We start from the raw sequence: 18,792 nt of genomic DNA, 5'->3' as shown, positions 1-18,792 counted from the left end.
AGCCAAGCTCAGAAATGCTCAAAAGTCATGACCATACACAAAATCTCCTCAACTGACAGAATAATCCTTACAAGAAAATTCCTTACTCACACTGCAGTATAGGAACCTCTTCTGTCTCATCTTCCCTCTTGTTTTCTCATACAGAATTTGCACTTACTGACAAGGAAATGGCAATTCTTGTTTAATTAATCATCTGAGATTTTTCAAACAAAGGAACCAAGTAAAATAAATTAAGTTTATATATAATGAGCATTACATGGTGTTACACATTAATCCAAATACAGAATAAGCTTAGCTGGACACCAGAAACACAGCCAACACTGAAGCACATAATAAGTAACTATATGCATGAGGCAGGAAGACCATATCATTCCTACTCTCTTCTTTGTGTATTGGAAAGGATGTGTCCTGCAGAGTAACTCACAATGCTAGACAGTGAGTTAAAATATTTTATTTACAAACATATCTCAAATTTTCTAAATGGAGCCACAGACCTGTCGTTGGTTAAGGACACTAAAATAGGCACTCTCTTAGTGCTCCTCTACAAATTCAAAAGCTTTTTTAGAATTACACCAGTACAGAGAAGTCTGTGTTTGCAGATTAATTATATAACCTCCTTCAATATTTAGACTTGGCTTTCCAATGAGAAAGATCTTTGCAGAATCCATGACAGTTTAATTGTTTTCCTACCTGGCACCCGAAAACCTTAATCTCACCTTTCCAAAGACATGCAACATTTTTTTCAGCTTAGATTGTGATCACCCATCCTATGTTTGTATTCCTGACATAGTACAGCATCTACACCAATTAAGATTGGTTTTCCAGAAGATTTGTTTGTTCACTTGTACAACTCAACACGCAAATGCTTTTTTACTTTTTTTAAATTTGTGTGTTCAAACTATAACAAATCTATCAGTGTCAGTGAATATCAAGCACCTCAACTGGTTCACTGAAGTTACCTGTAGTAAACTTTGTACCATTCCCTTCGATAAATCATTGATCAACTTCAAAAAGAAAGAATTTTGAAAATGCTGAAGAAGCCTTCTGGTTTCGCAGTATAAATCCAATGAACTCAAACATATTCTCCCCTCCATGTTTGTATACAAATATGTATTGTGTAAAGTCATGTAGACAATCTCCTTGTATATTTGAAACGCAATTTGGGTACAGTAAGCCCAATTCTATGTAGGCCATGATTTTAATTAAAAAGTAAAACTGCTTCTGTGGTTTGTTTGCTGGTTTTCATTAAAGTTGTTTTACAAGTGTAATGTTTGCTTGTTAGACAGTAAAAAGGAGAAAGTAGCTTTGTTTCTTTTATTAGAGGACACATTTGAAATATGAATACCTGTTTAGAGCAATGGCATTTTTAACTTGTACAACAGAAGTCACTAACTGTAAAGCCATGGTCTCACTAACTACTTTTCAACCTTCTTCCCGAAGAAGGTCAGCTTTCCCTTGTTGGGCTGCAGTAACTAAGCAAATACCCCTAGAAAACAGGCACAGGAACTTTAATTATTCTTAGAGGATGTAACAGTCTGCACATTCAGGATAATGGAGTGTCAAACCCACAACATTATCAAGCAACTGTCACATTCTGCTCTCCAGCAGTATAGTTTTTCAGAGGGCTGAAATGTGAGATAGAAACAAATAAGGAATATTCAGGGAAAAATGAACCACACCCAATAGGGTTAATCAAAATCTATGAACCTTAAGGCACTTCTCTCCTTTCCTAACTTCATCCCAAAATGTGTCTCCCACACAAAAAGAAAATTATTTTATAATAAAAAACCGTGTTGAGAATTTGTTAATGAGAAGAAAGCTGTGAGCAAATGTCACAATCAGACATCAGTATCTCAAAACCCATCCTAAATTATTTTCAAATACATGAAGTAGCCCACAATTAGAACTCAGATCATGATTCCTAAACTGGCTGTATTAAAAGCTAACAGCAGAATTTCAGCTGATTCACATTCAAATTGTATCTCTTCCTACTCATCTGTGCTATAATGCAGGAATCTGCACATTTGGGGGTTGTTTTAAAACATTTTAAAACCAAATAATTAAGAGGCACATGTATATGCAATAACAGTAAGTGTGATGGCTTTTGTGATATTGATGAAGTAAACTACCACATGCATAAAAATGTTTTATTAATTTAAAAGATTACCGTTAACATAAGGAAGGTGAATGCAGTTATTCCTAGAATGAGGATTTCTTTATTCCCTTTGCTTTCTGTGTGCAACTTGCGGTAATACGGTCCTATGAGATAAGTCTTTATAACAAGACAGAGAAGAAAAACAGCAGCCAGAGAAAACAGAATTTGGCCAATCAGTATCAATATTCTCAGAATTTCCTTGAAAATGCTGGAAGAGAAGAACAAACAAAAAGTTTCTTTCAAGTGCTCTCATACTTCCCAACCAGTTCCCCGTAAATGAAAAGATCTAATTCCATAAATGTTCAAAACTGAGTAGCTACAGGAAGGTATTTAGATGCGTTAGCAAACAAGATTAAGACTAAATCTGCAGATTTAGTCCAGAAACCTCTTTTACAGCCTAGAATTTACTTCCACATTGACTCAGAAAGATTTTTGTTGACTGATCTCCAAGGTAAGACATCAGGCACAATAATACTATGACTTAGTCTTTGACAAAAACATGCTCAGACAGAATAAAGTAAATGAAGAAATTCATTCTTGTCTTTTTAAAATAACAAACTTTCCACTACAAATTTTAATTACCACACAGGAAAAAAGCAGCTATAGCAAAGAGATTATTTTCATACAACTACTTTTGTATGACTACTACAAGTTTCTACTTCATGACAAGTAGAATAAAGGAAATCCACCAGAGTGCCTATTTTCCATGGAACACACATTAACTGCAGTGCTCTCACATTCATATTGGTAATCTACATAGTAACTGCAAGGGATAAGGGGAAGATCCATACAATAATTTTTTTACCTGGAATATGTGCTCACTCCTGCTTGAATAAGTGTAGGCATGACAGCTATAAATAAACCAAGCTGCACATCCTGCATCACCAACATGCCAAGCAGTACGCTGCTGTAGTCAATGTCCCCTGTACACCAGCAAAGTGGTCATGGAAACAGTCATCAGAAACCATGAATGCTTGCAAATGCTCAGAAATCTAGAAAAGGCTCAATCCAATGGAAGCCCAGTATAGCTCTTAATGGGCTGAAGGTCATTCAAAGAAGTCTAGGGATTTTTTTTTTCCCCACTAGTAGATATATTAAAATGTATCTATAAAGACATATTAAAATACAAACAAAATATTCATATGAAACTTCTGTTACACAGTAAAAACATAGACTTTGCTTAGCAGTTAAGCACTAGTTATGCATTTAGTGAAACTTCTCTACAGGCTTTATTCTGAAGACACATGTATGAGCCAGCATGTGTAAAACATACACTTTGAATTCTGGCATTAGAATGAATATTCTAGAGGGTGAGGAGTACTTTAACACAATTTGTATGAGGGAGATTTAAGTGGAAGAAAGCAGGATGTCAAACTTTCAAAAGGAAACATTTAGAAGTATTTGAGAAGCTAGAAATATGGCTCTTGAAGGTACTTATTTGAAGAGCTGTTAGCTATGAAAGACCATCTGAACTGGTTTCTGTTTCCTGAAGAAGGATGTGAATTATTTAAATTAGCATTTCTGCCCTGATGACAGGTAGCAATGGGCTAATCTGGTAACCTCTTAAAAAGTTCAAGGATTCCAGACCCTCAGTAAAGTCAGTTCTTAATGGAGAGCACTGGTTGTACTACGCTGTCTTTGCCCAAAGAGGACTGGCTATGTACAAATCAAGTACACTTCCTAGCAAGAATACGCACAACACTGGTCAGTGTTAAACAAGGATGACTGCTTGTAAACCAGGCTTAACAGTGTGTTTTGTTTTGCTCTTTTAACTAGCTTCTCTTATAATATTACAAAGTCAACTCATATCAAATTTTATTAGATACTATAGGAGTCCATATTTAAAGTCATATTTACCTTCTTTATCTCCTCGAACACTACCTGCAAGAAATCTGGACACCAGTGGTGTGCTCGACAAAGACAAGCAAGTGGAAATGAAGACACTCTGTGTTGGTCTAATTTGGAGCAAGTGCCCCCATAGTAAACCAAAGGCAATCATCAGAACTGTCATGTAGCAGGGTCCTTGCAAAGATATTTTCCATACCTTGGGAAGAAAACATGTTTTAATGACTTTCCGCATTGCTAAGTTACAATGTTTTTCACTGCAAATAAGCAGTTCTTTACATATAGTCTTCATATATTTTGTAGCCATACTTTCCACTATTAAAATTCTACCTGGTTTATAACTTTTTCTTTTTAAATTAAGACCAAAAGAAACTTGTAGTTTTTGTTGAATTCTGATGGCCACGTCATTTAATATTCCAGATTGTGTTAACATACTTGCTTGATCAGTTTCTTAGCCAGTAGAGTATGTATTATCAGTTCAGTATGCAGGACTTAAAATTTCTGATTTCTTCATAACAGGAATGGCAAACATCACTGACACTCCATAACAGCAACTGCACATTACTGCATGTTAAAATAAGGCAGAGATGGATTGTCAAACTGTGAGAGATTTTTCTAGTAATCAAACTCTTTTACTACAATAAGGAGTAAACGTAGTTTTTTTTGAGACACTGAATAAATAATGCATTCTATTCTTCACAAAGTGCAGAAGCAAATGTCACATTTGTCTTTTCAAAAATGTACAAAGTTACACCACTGCGTTATAGGGAGTGTGTAAAAATCTAAAATATAACTAAAACCTGCAGTTTCAGTAATTAGCAATTAAATCCTTTAACGCAGAGATATTATACAAAAATACCTTTCTTAATCTTTCAGGAGAAAATTCCAGACCAACTAGAAAGAGAGTGAAGAATACACCAAACTCTCCTAATGTCTCCACCTGTACAATAGACTTAGAAAAAAAAAAAAAGAAAAAAAATCAGTGCACAGCAGTCTACTTAGAATACAAAATTATAAATACACTACAAAACAAATGGATTCTCATTATGCTTCACAGGTAGCTCACTTGCTGCTCATATGACATCAGAAGTTCCCATAGCACCTTTAGGGCGCAATTATTTTTCCCATCACCTGGCTGATATTAGGTGATAATTTGGTTGGAGAGTCTTGGTCACCCAATGTGCACATGTGCATTGATCTTCGTAAGTGCTGAGGAATACATCTGGTCCAGGTAGCTTGGCTGGCAAGCTGCAGATTGAGATGGAGATTGAACTCTCAGTGGGAGCCTGCAACAAGTGTCAGTGAAGTGTCAGCCTTTGGGATAACCAAGGCCACGAAGGTGAATGCACACTGGGAGGCCAGAGACTTTCATCAATGGTCAGACGGGGAAGTTTCCTTAACAGTAAGCTTACTTGCTGGTTGAAAAAAAGTAAGTTATGTTTTATACAGGTCCTATTAAATCCCCAAGGCTTGCATTCAGAATCTACTTCTCGCTAGTTATTTTCTTGGTCTATTGGTATAACCTTTCTGCTAGACTGCGGTTGCTGTCCTGCTCGCCATCCTACAGGCTCCACACATCCATCTCTCAGACCAGCACAACTACCAGCCTTTGTGCTTCAGACAGAAGGGTCCAACAGCAAGAAAAGTGGCTGTCTTCCTAATCACTACAGAAAAATGGGGATACTTCTGGCTGGAAACTGGTGTACCCTCAGGGTTCAGTTCTCAGGACAATTCTATCATATATATATTGGAGCAGTTGAATGCACCACTAGCAAGTTTGCTGGTGATACCAGACCGGGAGGTGGCTTTGACTCTTTCGAGAGACAAGATGCCTTGCAGAGGGATATAGATACACTCAGGCATTTAGGCAATGATTAATGGGAGGAAATTATTTAACAACGCAAAATGCTGGATTCTGATCCACCTAGGATGGGGTAATGCAGGCAAAAGTATGGATCAGGAGAGGAGTGTCTGAAGAGCAGCCCTGCAGAAAGGGATCTGGGCGTGCTGGTAGACAGCAGGCTCAGTGTGAGTCAGCAGAGAGCTCTGGCAGCCCAAAGGGCAAACCCCGCCCTGGGGTGCATCAAACAGAACATCACCAGTCACTCAAAATTATCCCACTGTATTCAGTGCTGGTGTGGCCTCACCTGGAACACTGGGTCCCAGCATTTGAGAAGGATGTGAAGGTCCTTGAATGCATCCAGAAGAGGACAAAGCTGGTGGAAGGGCTGGAAGGAATGTCCTGTGAGGAACAGCTAAGGACTCTGGGTTTGCCTAGCTTGGAAAAAAGCAGGACGAGGGGCAACCTCATCATTCTCCACAGCTTCCTGAGGAGGGGAAGTGAAGAGGGAGGTGCTGAGCTTTTCTCACTGGTATGCACCGACAGGATGCATGGGAATGGTTCAAAGCTGCCCCAGGAAAGGTTCAGACAGGACACTAGGAAGCATTTCTTTACTGGGAGGGTGGTCAAACCCTGGAACAGGCTTCTTAAAGAGCTGATTGATGCCCCAAGCCTGTCAGTGTTTAAGAGGCATTTGGACAATGCCCTTAACAGTATGCTTTACCTTTTGGTTAGCCCAGAAGTGTTCAGGCAGGGAACATGAACAGTGAACACTATGACTGAAATACCCTATTCTATTTTAAAAACCTAGTATTTCTTTTCTATGTACTTACAGGGCAGAGTAGAAGAAAAGGTTTATCATCAATTACAGAAGTGGGGACAGAAACTATCTTTTCTGCCAGATTAGAATCTGCCGGCCTTCTCAGTTCCTTGGACATTCAACTTTTTTAGGAAATGCAGAAGAGATCAAGCACAAGAGACCCAGTCAACATGAGTATTATCCAGATGAATAATGTTTAATCACAGCTCCACAAGAAAAAGGCAACTCACTTAAACTGTCCTAAAGAAACTTTTCTATCTGTTCTGACCACATCATCTTCTGCAATGTAAGTCTCTGAAAATTTGTTGTTGGGTCTCTTTCTAATGCCAAGCTTACAAACTTGATTCTCAGTCTAAGTGGTGAAACTTTCCAGACATTCTCCACCCAGAAATTATGTACAATGCAGAGGTTGAGATTATTTAATCTCTTCTAACATAAGATCAACAAAATCCTAGAATTTCTACTAATCCCTACTTACTTTTGAGCCCAACAGTCATTTCCAACAGAAGCCCATGTAAGAGCAGATGTTGCAAAGACAGTTCCAAGTGGTTTCACGGATATCAATGCAATAGACACGTGCAACTTAAGCAGACATTACCGTGCAGCCCTAACGTGTTCTGTTTTGCCTGCTGGCTAAACAATCTGTTAAAGCACACCAGAGCACTAATCAAAATATGTCCAGCCAACCACAGCTCAAGGTTTCACAGGAGCCAGTAATCAGGGTACACGTGACGGAGCTAAAAAGGTTCAAAAGACTTCAGGAATGTGGGCAGGGTACTGGGAAAGGAATAGGGGGACTAGGGTGGATGAAAGCACTACAGAGGTGCAAAATAACTCTCTAGAAAGCCAAGCTATGTTACTTGGGGAACTATTTGTTTTAAATGCTTCCTCCACTGTTAACACTGACTTTTTGCAAGGTTCTGTATATTTTATGTCATTTAAATAATTTAGCTGTAAATCGTGATGCTTTATGATTGAAGTCAAAAAGAAAGAAAGAAAGAAACAAAAAAACCTGACATAAAACTTCCACAACACACAACCTTCGGTTTTCACTTTCAACAGTTGTCATAATTTTACAGAAGAAAAAAAGATTGAAAACAAAATGATTCAAAGACATAAAATTTGAAGGCCTCCTCTTGCGAAGGTTCAGGTTTGGGGATATCTTTTTTTCAAAGTACATTTGAGGTTGGCAACACCATATTCTTTTAAAACTACTTTTGAAGACTTCAACAAATTAAATCAGTCAAGAAGTAACTTGCATGCTTACCTTGATACTATTTAGTCCTGAGGGTCCTAAGAGTACTCCACAGATGATATATCCAAACATGGTTGGCAATCCTATTGTTGTGCACAGCCAGCCACATGGCAAAGACAACATTCCTATTGTCACAATATCCTAAATACGTAAGATTTACAAAGGCGTTAGTATAAAGGACACACAAATTTGGGATGAAATTGAAGACTATTATCTTTCAAAAGATAAATAGCACTGTAAAATTAAATGTAGACTACTTCCTGTGAAAGGAAAACAAAACCTCTGTAAATTAACCTCAGTGCTGTTGCAGGTAGTAAGCACAGCAGTTTTTCAGATGAAGCAGATGAGGTACCGACCTTAAGTAACTGGGAGACTTTTAATCAACTCATAAACATTTTAAATATATTACAGAAAGCAGGCAATTTCCTGAGTGGAATGACACCTTGCATTAAAACAAGATGGTGAAACAGAACTGTTTTGGGGTTTTATAATTAAAACAAAAATCCCAATCCAGCTATTCTATATGAAGCACAAGTACAATCAAAACTCTACCACATCTATGTATTTTCCAGTCTCCCTTTTTTCATCACAAGGCACAACCAGATAAATTCTCTCTATTGACAACATGCAAGTGGCTTATTAAGCAGTAGCTTTAAAACTTTGCAGTCTGAGAGAAGGGACAGTGCCCCAAAGGTGAAACAAGATTAAGCTGAATAAAACCGGAGAGAATTCATGTGGCTTCATGATCAATCTTGTGAAGACAATCCTAAGAGCAGGGAACACATAGCCAAATCATCATCATAGATAGGGGAGACATGAATGCAGGGATAACTTCAGAGAGACAAATGCTGAAACTATACTCACTCCAACCAAGTAGTACTGACATGCAAACTAGGGGGACTAAACCCAAAGGTGAAGGACAAGAATGTCTCTAAAATTATTACCTTTATGAAATGATGATCAGCACGAGGAATGGTTGAATCTCTGGGTTTAGTAAGGATATACTGATTGTTCTGGGAATCAATAAGCATACTAAGACCTAAGTCATCTTCTACTTCTCTTTTTGAAGCATTTCTTTTGGAGCTGGCTTCATCTTCTTCCACCCTTAAAACTGCTTCAAAGTTTACACCTCTAACCTTTAAGAAAAAGAAAACAAATAATCAAGGAAACAAAAAAAGGGGAGTCAATTAAGCATATAATAAGAAGGGAAAGACTATTAGCTGTGCTTGAAGTTTCTACAGAACTTGTTGACACAGACTAAAAATAGTGCAGGTTTCTTCTCTAAAAGTCTTTCAATCTCTTAATCAAAACGTGATGTCTTTAAAAGTAACATCTTATCACTTTGAACAAAACTACTTGGAGATTACAAAGTGATATTGAGTTCACGAAAATCTGAACTAAAGACTGCATTCCAGGTCAAGAAAAGGTCACTATCCTGTAAACTTGATGGAGAGATTATAAGAACTATTTCTATCTAGTTATTTTCACGATTTTCTTTCTCAAAACAGCAATTCTTGAACACAGGTTGTAGTGCAGATTTTTTTTTTCATTTTTACCTGCTACACTTCTCCATTTGGCTATATTTTAATAGAAGCTTGTGTATCTTTATCAGAATACGGATTACTGTATTAAAGCTCCTCTATTCTAAAATTCCACTGTTTTAGTTTAAAAGAATGTTCCCTGCAATGACGGAGAAATACGTAGTCCTCCAGGTTGCATTTCATGATTCCTTTTCTTTCATGGATGGAGCTACAAGCAGAAAAGCAAGGAGATGGCGGGCGTTCTGCCCGTTCCCAGGCGCCGGGGGAGAGCGCCCGCCCCGGCTCCCGACAGGGCCGCTCTCCCCCGGCGGAACAGGAGAGGGCGCTGCCGCCGGCCCGGCCCGGCCCCGCCCGCCGCGGGCGCTGCCAGGTGCGACTCCCGCGGGGCACACCCGCTCTCGAAATCCGCCGCGCACGAAAATTAAAAAGCTGCTGTCGCTTTCTCTCGATTCGAGCACTACTACTACAAAAAAACCCCAAACAAACAAAACAACGCACGGCTTGGCTCTCTGCCATAGAGAAACTGGTCTTGCCTCCTCAGCAGAACTCAAGAGCTATGCTTACCTCAGGAGTCAACCTGGAAATCAACAAAAACCTCCCAAGAGCAGAAGCCAAAAAAACTGTAATCCATGTTTATGCAAACAGGGCCAATCTGTTTGAGGATGGCAAAATCGGACACAGAATAAACTGACACATTGCTGGCTCTAGAAACACACAGCCTTACCTGAAGGATACTGTCCCATCATGCAACATAAAACAAGGATCAGCGCAGGTAGGCCAAGGCACAAAAAGCAGAGGAAGGCAGATGTGAAGAAAGTAACACCACAAACACATTTCAGGTCTTTCCTTTGAACAATATATCTTTTCCCAGACTGTGAAAACCAACTGCAAGGATTCTTGCTCTCCCGTAACTTTCTTAAGAAAATGAAAAAGTGGAGACAATGCCTAACACGGTAACTCCATATCCTGCCAAGTCCAACCATCACAGTCCCCACCACCACAGAGATGCCATATCTCTCATGGGCTGTATCAGTGAGATGGACTACACTTGTCTCTTGTTAAAGTGGCAGCTGCAGGGAGGATTTTCAAATCAAAACCACAGAAATCACTAGCAAAAAGGAACAATTACTCCTGTTTGCTCACTCTTTACCAATCACTAAAATCCTAACAGCTATATAAGACAAGAGAAACACACAGTGCAAACACCAACTATAAATAAATGCACTCCAGTGAAATGACTGAGTGTAAAGCATCACTTACAGATTTGTTGTCATCAAAGGCATGCTCTTCTATTTCCTCTTCCAATCTATCAGCTGCCTTCCTGACATCTTCCAGAATTTCATCAAGCATCGACAGGCTTTTGTTTTGGTGCTGCATGTTCTTAAGGGCTTCAACCTGGTGTTTTTCTGCTGCTAAGAGTTCAACATATTCCATTTCTTCCTGTTGAATTTTACAATACACAGATAAAGTGTTGGCCAGGCCTTTGAGCAGAAAAAACATTTGACATAAATATATGCTTCTTTTGACACTAAACATTTTAGCAGGGAATTGCAAAAGCAATATAGACTTCATGAAGATATTTAAAGATTGCTTTCTGTTGTGCCAATTTTCACCGGATAAGTGGGCAAGAAAAACAACAACCAAACAAAATATCCACCAATTGCGTTTTCTAATCCTTTAAACAGTAGACTTGCCCCAAGGTTCTGATCCAGAAAACACGAGAAAGAATTTACTTTGAGAAACTCTAGGAAACATTTCAAAGCCAAAAAGGCTTAGAACTTCATGCTTTAGAAAGGAAGCACAATACCTTGAAAGCATAGCTATACTATCTACAACAAACAAACAAATTAGATGTGAAGCACAATGAATCTTAACTTTATAAGCCCTTTTATAAACATAGGAAGAAGTCTGTTTATGGTTTTCAAAAAATTACAGTAACTGTGGAAACAGGGAAAAAAAAAAAAAGAGCTGGAAGAAAGATGAGCAGCCAATCACTCTAGCCAAGCTTCCTGTTCATGTTTCCCAAAAAGCACTCTTCCTATCAGAATTAAAACATATGACTTTTCCCCCTATTTCAGTTTGGGCCTCTTATCAACTTGCATTGACAGCTCCTGAAATTACTAGGTTTCAGAAGTAAAATGAGAAAATATGCTCATATGGTTTGATATGGTGTGAAAATATTTCACTAAGGTCCCTGATAAAGTTACGATGTTTCATTTCTCTTTGGATGTTTCAGATCCGAGAACTAAAAAGCTTAATTTACTGATCACTACTGGGCCTAACACTGTATCTTTTCCGTAGTTACCATGACAGTAACCAAACAGAATACTTTGTGTCTTGACAGAGAACAACTTTAGGCTTTTGGGGAAAAAAGACTTTCCTTTATATGCTTCCATTCTTTTAAAGATTGTTGAGAGAACAGCTATGAATTAGGAAACATACACAAGGGCAGCACTCCTTCCTTTCAGTTAGATTCAGGATGCTGAGAATACTTGGATGAGAGACCCTTTTGCTGTTCTTTTAGAGAGCAAATATTATCAAAAAGGAAAAAACACAGGCAAAAAAATGCAAGCAATCTATAGGTCTGACTCAATTCCCAGAAAACACAAGTTTTTGTCTCCAGATGCCCTGCCCCTGCCACACCCAGTTAGAAATCAGAGAACATAGGTCTCCCATAGATTGTGTTTTATCTGCCTACCCTCCACAGATATCCTCAATAACCTGAGCTTATGAAATGGTCCTAAACACCTACGCTTAAATAACTGGAGTGTCTTCTCCTCCACACATTTGCAGATGGACATTTTTCCCCTTGGAACCTGCAAGAACATGCACTTAATTTAATCAATTCCTTGATGCCAAGACAAGAATATGTTCAGTACAACCAGTAACTGTAGCCGAACCCTTCTAAAATCCTGACAGTCGGAGGAATGCCTCTGACTGAGATGAAACCACAGTATTGGTGTCTGTTGGTGTTTAGAATTATCACAGTTACACCATCATGGTGAAAGTTACCCAGATCCCAAAATAACTGGAGCTGGGAAGAATGTAACTAGTAATGTGTTTGGCCCAATGTCAACTATTAGTTCTTATGCAATACATAAGTAGGAGACATAGTCACTCTCATACAGCCTCAAGGAAAAACATTTCCTATCTGTTGCTCTCTGCTAGCAGACATTGCTTCAAAGATGTAAGAAACAGCCCCCGTATGAGCTGCAGATTCCCTGCTAATTCAGCAACAACTTAGAACACAAGATGAAATTGATAATGATTAGATTCTTTCCCTTCAAAAATGGAAGAGGTTTTGGGTGCAAGGAGCCCATCTCAGTCCTTTCTGTCTGCCAAGACAAACAAGCTGAAGAGAGCTAGAGGCAAACTACATAAAAAATAATTCCCTAATTTCAAAGAAGTTAACTTTCCCTGAATAGCAAGGTAGAAAAGCTTTGAAAAAAATCAGAGTTTAGCTGCATGTTTCTTCAATTAATGGAGACAAAGGTTTTTGTAGTCTATTAAAGTGGCATCTGTTTCCACTGACAGACTAGTGTGACAGCCGTAGACTGGGACAATCACAGGGAATGGTGTCCATAAAAAGCACAAGTTAATTCAAACAACCTGCTACATGCTAAGCGGAAGTGCATCTCAGTACAAACACTGCTGTGCAATTCAGGCTGGGATTGGAGACACATGATCACCAGGTACATACCAAGCAATCCCTTAAGCAAAGTAATACAGATAGGGATTGTGCACTTAACAGGAACACCTACAAACACATGAGCAAAATGAAGTAAGATTAAGTAAGACTTTGGGGAAATGCTGATTCAGAATGCAGTGTTGCTGTTGCTCTCTACTGTTTAATCAGAGATGACAAAAGCACATTCAGAAGAGGTTGCATCTTGGCACTACTTGCAAGTTATTTTTTTCCACCCATGTCTGATTAGAAGGCATCCAAGAAATCAGAAGCTAATTAAAAAGTAGGTAAGATTTTGTTGGTTTTTCCTGAACTTCCAAACAGGATCCTGGAGCAAAAGAAGGCAGAAACCATCTTCAGTGCTTCTTTCTTACTTCCCCCTGCCCTGCACCATGAATGATTCCACTACATCTTTTCACAGCAGCAGAACCAGCAATAAATGCATCAGACGTACAAATATACCCCAGCACTAATGACTTCCAAGCACTTCAGCTCAACAGAAATAAAATAATGGGAAGAGTCCAGCACCCTCTACAGTTATTTGTATTTTCGGTTCACTCACTGTTTAAAAATAGATGTTCTATGAGTATACCAACAAAATAATCATTACAGTTAAAATGAAACTGGGACAAAATTGGACTAATATGTGTCTTACAACATAAGAACAAGTCCAAAACAAATGTACCTCATGCAATTTTTATCTTTTTGGCATGCATTTTTCCATATCCTTTGCTTCCCTTTATACAACAATTACAAGGTAATAACCACAAATATTCTGTTTAAATAACCATGTGCACGGCATAAGAAGGAAGGTGCAAAAGATTGCTCACTTAAGTAAGTATTTTGATAATACAAAAAAAGCCTGCACAATCCACTTCTGCAAAAGTCAGGTTTTCATAGCACACACTTCTAAAACACATCATTGTACACACAGGCCTCCTTCTAGGAGAAGCACCATTCTCAAGTTCAAGGATAAATTACTTTATTATTTTACAGTAACATTACCAAGAATTAGGTAAATGGGAAAGAAGGTTCTGGACTGCCTCACTGCTGCTACTTTACAAACTCCAAGAAAGAAAAAAGCTGGAAAATCAAGTAAAGCTTATGACAATTTCTATGACATTTCTATGCAGCAGAGGCTGCCACTACCATAGAGTATCAATATACAAATCATATAAAGCAGTTCATTGGAATACACCTAGATCCAAATTACTCTCTATTCAAATTTGTTGTAATTCAGTCTTCATTTCCACTGCACAGAACCACACCAGTCTGCCAAGTTTGCATCCTAATTTCTACTTCCACCAGCCTATCTTGGCACAATTCACTGGATACCTTTCCTGCACATAATTTCTTTCCATCTTCACCTGTCAAGATCTGCACATCTCTTAGCACAAATGCCCTTCAGAGACTCTAACAACTCAAATGCTAAATGCCAATTACATTTTTGTTCCTCCTCTTGGTCCCTTGTACAGGGGCAGCCTCTTCTTTCGGAAGACAGAAAACAAAGAAAATTCTTAATATATTCCTCCAGTGGTTGAGGGGTAAAGCAAGGAAAAAACCAATTTAAATACCAAATAAATTAACTTACATTTTCTCTCAATGGGAGACTTCCAGTACATAGTCTGAACGCTACCTAGTGACAGATTGTGCTCAACCTAATGGGACATGGGAACTCAAATTTTCCATTAAGTACTTGTGTTCAACTGTTACTCATCTGTGTTTTTCCTTGGCAAAGTTATCTCAGCTGGCTCTTTCTTGGAAGCACTGCTTTTCAAACCTGCACTTCTTAGGTTAGGAGTGCAATACTGACTTTAAAAATCCAGTCATCTACTGATTTGCATGTCCATTTGACCCATATCTATACAAACACAGAAGTGAGAGGCAGCAAGTCATTCTGTTTTAACTGTGGACTTTGGTTTAGCAATTCTCATTTAAAATGGAAAAACCAGTCAGTATTTCACGATGTGATGGCATTATTTCCACTCAGCTAGTCCCACTAGCTTGGCTAGTGCAACTGTGCTATGTGCACGGATTCCCTGTTCATATTCCTTTCCCTTTAACATAGTATTTGCCATAGGTCTTACAACTATGCTTAGCTTTGAGATAAGAAGTATTGACTGCTAATAAGTTTTAAGAATTACTTGTAAATTTACTAATGAGAACAAATACTTCATTCAAAATCCATTTTCAACAGTAAACATTGCAAGTTTTATGTAGATACCTTTTTATTAAAACAGACTGAAACTGTACCATAATAAAATTAAAATCACAAGTAGAATATGAATATTCTAGTAACAAACATGGGGAAACCAACCTTAATTGCAGCTTCTCTCAAGGCCTCCAGTCTCTGTCTACTGCTCTCTTTCATATTTACAACATCTTTGTAATCACCCTGTAGAGCTCTCTGGAGGCCATGGATTGCCTGAAAGACTGAGTTTTCACTTTCATTTAGCTCTTTTTGGAAAATTTCGAAGGTGTGCACCTGAAAAAGTTTCTCTTCATCAGACAGTCCTGCATCCCTCTCAACTGCTCTTATGGCATTTTTTAGTTTGTTGAGAACAACGTTCTTTTGGCGAAGAAGACCAGACAGTTTTCTGCAGCTCTCCAACACCCACTGCTTCCTCTGAGTGATAACAGCTCCTTTCCCACGGTGCAGCTTTATTGCATGCTTCACTACATCTTCACGTTCTGCAGGGTTTGCTAACGGGCCACAAGGCAGTGAAACCAATGTCCACAGGGAAATCAATCCAGTCGCTTTCATTCTTCACTTTATATTGCTCTTGGGAGAAACTGGTAATCCACAGCTGCTCAAAGCTTTCTGCTACATGGTTTCTGCATCTCCAGTATGCACACTAGGCTGCAAGACAGAACCAACCAGCTATCAAACGTGGTAATGTTGGGCCATTAGATCAAACTAACGTAGAAAATAAATCCAAGACGGCCTCCTGCACAACTATCTTTAACAGAACACATATGGTCTTCTTCACTCAACATTTACGAAAACCAAGAAACAGTCCGAGGTTATTGATAGATTTTTGTTTTCCCCTTGACTGTTTCCTAGATAACACCTTGTTTTAAAGCAGAGACTGGTAAGCTTAGTCACTTCACATGGTACTCATCTGCACTTCTTACATGAAAGAAAAGCCTTTAAAAATATCAGGCCATGATGTCATAGGCTGCATTTCAACCTAGCACTAGAACTCATTATTCTTAGCTATCAGTAAACCTTCTGTCTCTTCTCAAACCTATCCTAAAACTTTGTATCATAATCATTTGTTATTTATAAAGTCTCAGAAGCATTAACAAACTCAACTACACACATTCAACAAAACATAATGGAAAAAAAAAAAAAAGCTTAACTGAATCAGATTACATTATAAATCATAATTGTGGAAGAAAGAACAGCAAACCTTCCTGGACTTCTGGGTACTACTAGTTTGGATCAAAGACCTCCTTCTCCTGAAAGGCTGCAGGGCCTTGAGGTACTTTACTTCAAAACTTATTAGGGATCTTCAAGATTTTAAAGTAAATTATAAAAACACTAAATCAATTCATTCTTAAGTTCATTTTCCAACAACTACTTGAAGATCCATATTAAGACTGCTGTATTTAATTTTAACACCAAGCAGGATAGAAGTAAAAAACTAATTTCCTTCCCTCAGAACCTAGAGCAAAATACTGATGTTATTGTAAAATAACAAAGTTACATTTTCTTTTAAAAAAATCCAAACAAACACAAAACCCCTCAAAAAAACCCACATACCACAAAGCTACACATAACAATATATAAAACTCTGTACATGGCATTCTAAAAACACACATCATACGCAACATGTTAATAGATCACCAACATAGCAGGTATTTCCCTAAAAATTTATTTATAGTCTTGATCATTGGGCCAGCAGCCTTAATCAAGAACCAACACATGGACACAGTCATCTGGAAGCAGTCTGCCTAACAGAGAATCTTCTTTTCCCACAATGCAGTAGCAGTCACAATCCCAGGTATCCAATTGGGCCAGCGATCGTCAATACATGGAATGAGCCCTGAGCAACCTGATCTAGTGGAAGATGTCCCTGCCCAAAGGGGTTGGAGCCAGAGGGTCTTTGAAGCTCCTTCCAGCCCAGGCCATTCTATGATTTGATGGGAAGGGAACACGGCAAACACAGTCATGCACTACCTTAATTTTACAAATGCCCTCCCATGTCTGTTTCAGAGAGAAATGAAAAAATCTGTCTTTGGGTTGGTTTATTTCTTTTTTCAATGCATGAAATGCAGGCCAAAGTATTTAGTTACTAATAGCTGACTGTGGGCTAGGGTTTAACAACACAAAGAGCTAAAACATTTAAAATTAAGAACTGAAAGGGCAACCAAAGTAGCAAATGCAAATCGCATCAGTCTAATGTCAATAAAATAACAAAGTACAAACATTTCGGAACTTTGATAAAGCTGTGGGGCTTACTATTTTTAAGAAATCAGGAAAATAACAATCCCCACCAACTGGCAAAGTTCTAGAGTGAAATTTAAGGAAGTATTTCTTCATATATACAAACTAATACTCTTCCTGTTTAGTAGGCTTGGGGCAGAGATTTTTCTAAATATGTATTACAACCTATTTCTGCAAGAAAGAGGGAGAAGAAAAAACCCAGTGTATATCCAAGGAGAGTAGAAGACTCTACTGCCTGTCTTATGTGGTACATCAAACCACATAACAAAATTTTGAGCAGAGATTTATGCCAGCAAAGTTCACTCACTGTTGCGCAGTACAAACTTAGCACCGCGGTTCAGACGTGGGACATTTTTGTTTCAGTGCTTTTTACTCAGCTAGCAAAAACTGTTTAGAGGAGTGACACCTGGGGCAGTGCCCAAAAGCTCTTAAGGGAATAAAGACCTCACATACCGAAATAAATGATGTGATGCTGAGTGAAAAAAAAAAAAAAGGCAAAAAAACTAACACTCCTCTCCATTCATCACCAGTAAGTATCAAATCAGAGGGAACTACTGTCGTTTGGAGCCCCTATTTAAGCAGCGTTTGCTTCCTGCCGGATTACAGCTCATCTTCCCCCTTTTTGCTTCCTGAACACGACACTGTAGCACCAGATTTCATCAAGCTGATAATACTGGGCCCTGCCTCTGGACCCTCTTGCGGGTCCTTCCACATCTGTCGGTTCGCCTCCACTCGCCCCCTTTACCAATCCCAGCTCCGCCCCAGGAGCCGCAGAGCAGCCGGGGCCGTGCCCGCCCGGCACCTCCGCCCCGGCGCGGTCCCCACCTGAGCGCGATGGCAGCTCGCGGCGCCGGTCCCTGAGAAAGGCCGGGCGGACAGCGGGGTACAAGGGGAGAACAGAAGGAGACAAGTGAGCGCGGCGGCGACCGGCCCGGCTCCCTCTCCCTCACGGCGGCGGAAGGATGGGGGAAAAGAGGCGGCCGCCCCGCCCGGCGCTCTCGGCAGCGACGCTCACCTGAGGGACGGAGAAGGCCCGCAGCGGCGGGGCGGGAAGGGCGGGATCGCAGGGCGGCGAGTACGGGTGTAAGGGGGCGGCGGCCGCTGGCGGAGGGCACCGAGGAGCCCCGTCCTTGCGGCCGCCCCTCGCCGGTGCCCGAGCGCCGGGGCGGCGCCTCGGAGCGCAGCCGGGCGGGACCCACGC

At 39.5% G+C, this 18,792-nt stretch overlaps 1 protein-coding gene across 4 annotated transcripts in view; it reads right to left on the bottom strand.

Moving 5' to 3' along the window:
- TMCO3 (transmembrane and coiled-coil domains 3) overlaps positions 1-18,779 on the bottom strand; it is a 33,133-nt gene extending 14,354 nt beyond the window's left edge. For 2 of the 4 annotated variants that reach the window (XM_042039225.1, XM_042039236.1), the window contains exons 1-9: positions 18,607-18,779; positions 15,459-16,001; positions 10,717-10,896; positions 8,860-9,051; positions 7,928-8,056; positions 4,860-4,952; positions 4,013-4,199; positions 2,961-3,078; positions 2,168-2,363 (exon numbers count right to left, since the gene is read on the bottom strand). In XM_042039225.1, the coding sequence (XP_041895159.1) occupies positions 2,168-2,363; positions 2,961-3,078; positions 4,013-4,199; positions 4,860-4,952; positions 7,928-8,056; positions 8,860-9,051; positions 10,717-10,896; positions 15,459-15,905 (1,542 nt within the window). In that variant the 5' untranslated portion in view covers positions 15,906-16,001; positions 18,607-18,779. The remainder of the gene's footprint in view (positions 1-2,167; positions 2,364-2,960; positions 3,079-4,012; positions 4,200-4,859; positions 4,953-7,927; positions 8,057-8,859; positions 9,052-10,716; positions 10,897-15,458; positions 16,002-18,606) is intronic. The other 2 variants (XR_006017891.1, XM_042039210.1) reach the window with 2 other exon arrangements.
- Between the last annotated feature and the right edge of the window lie 13 nt (positions 18,780-18,792).

Source organism: Corvus kubaryi, unplaced genomic scaffold, assembly GCF_017639235.1.
Source record: "Corvus kubaryi isolate FWS band 111438036 unplaced genomic scaffold, C.kubaryi_AGA036_p1.0 133, whole genome shotgun sequence".
Taxonomy (NCBI): domain Eukaryota; kingdom Metazoa; phylum Chordata; class Aves; order Passeriformes; family Corvidae; genus Corvus; species Corvus kubaryi.
This window is presented reverse-complemented; position numbering and strand designations above follow the sequence as displayed.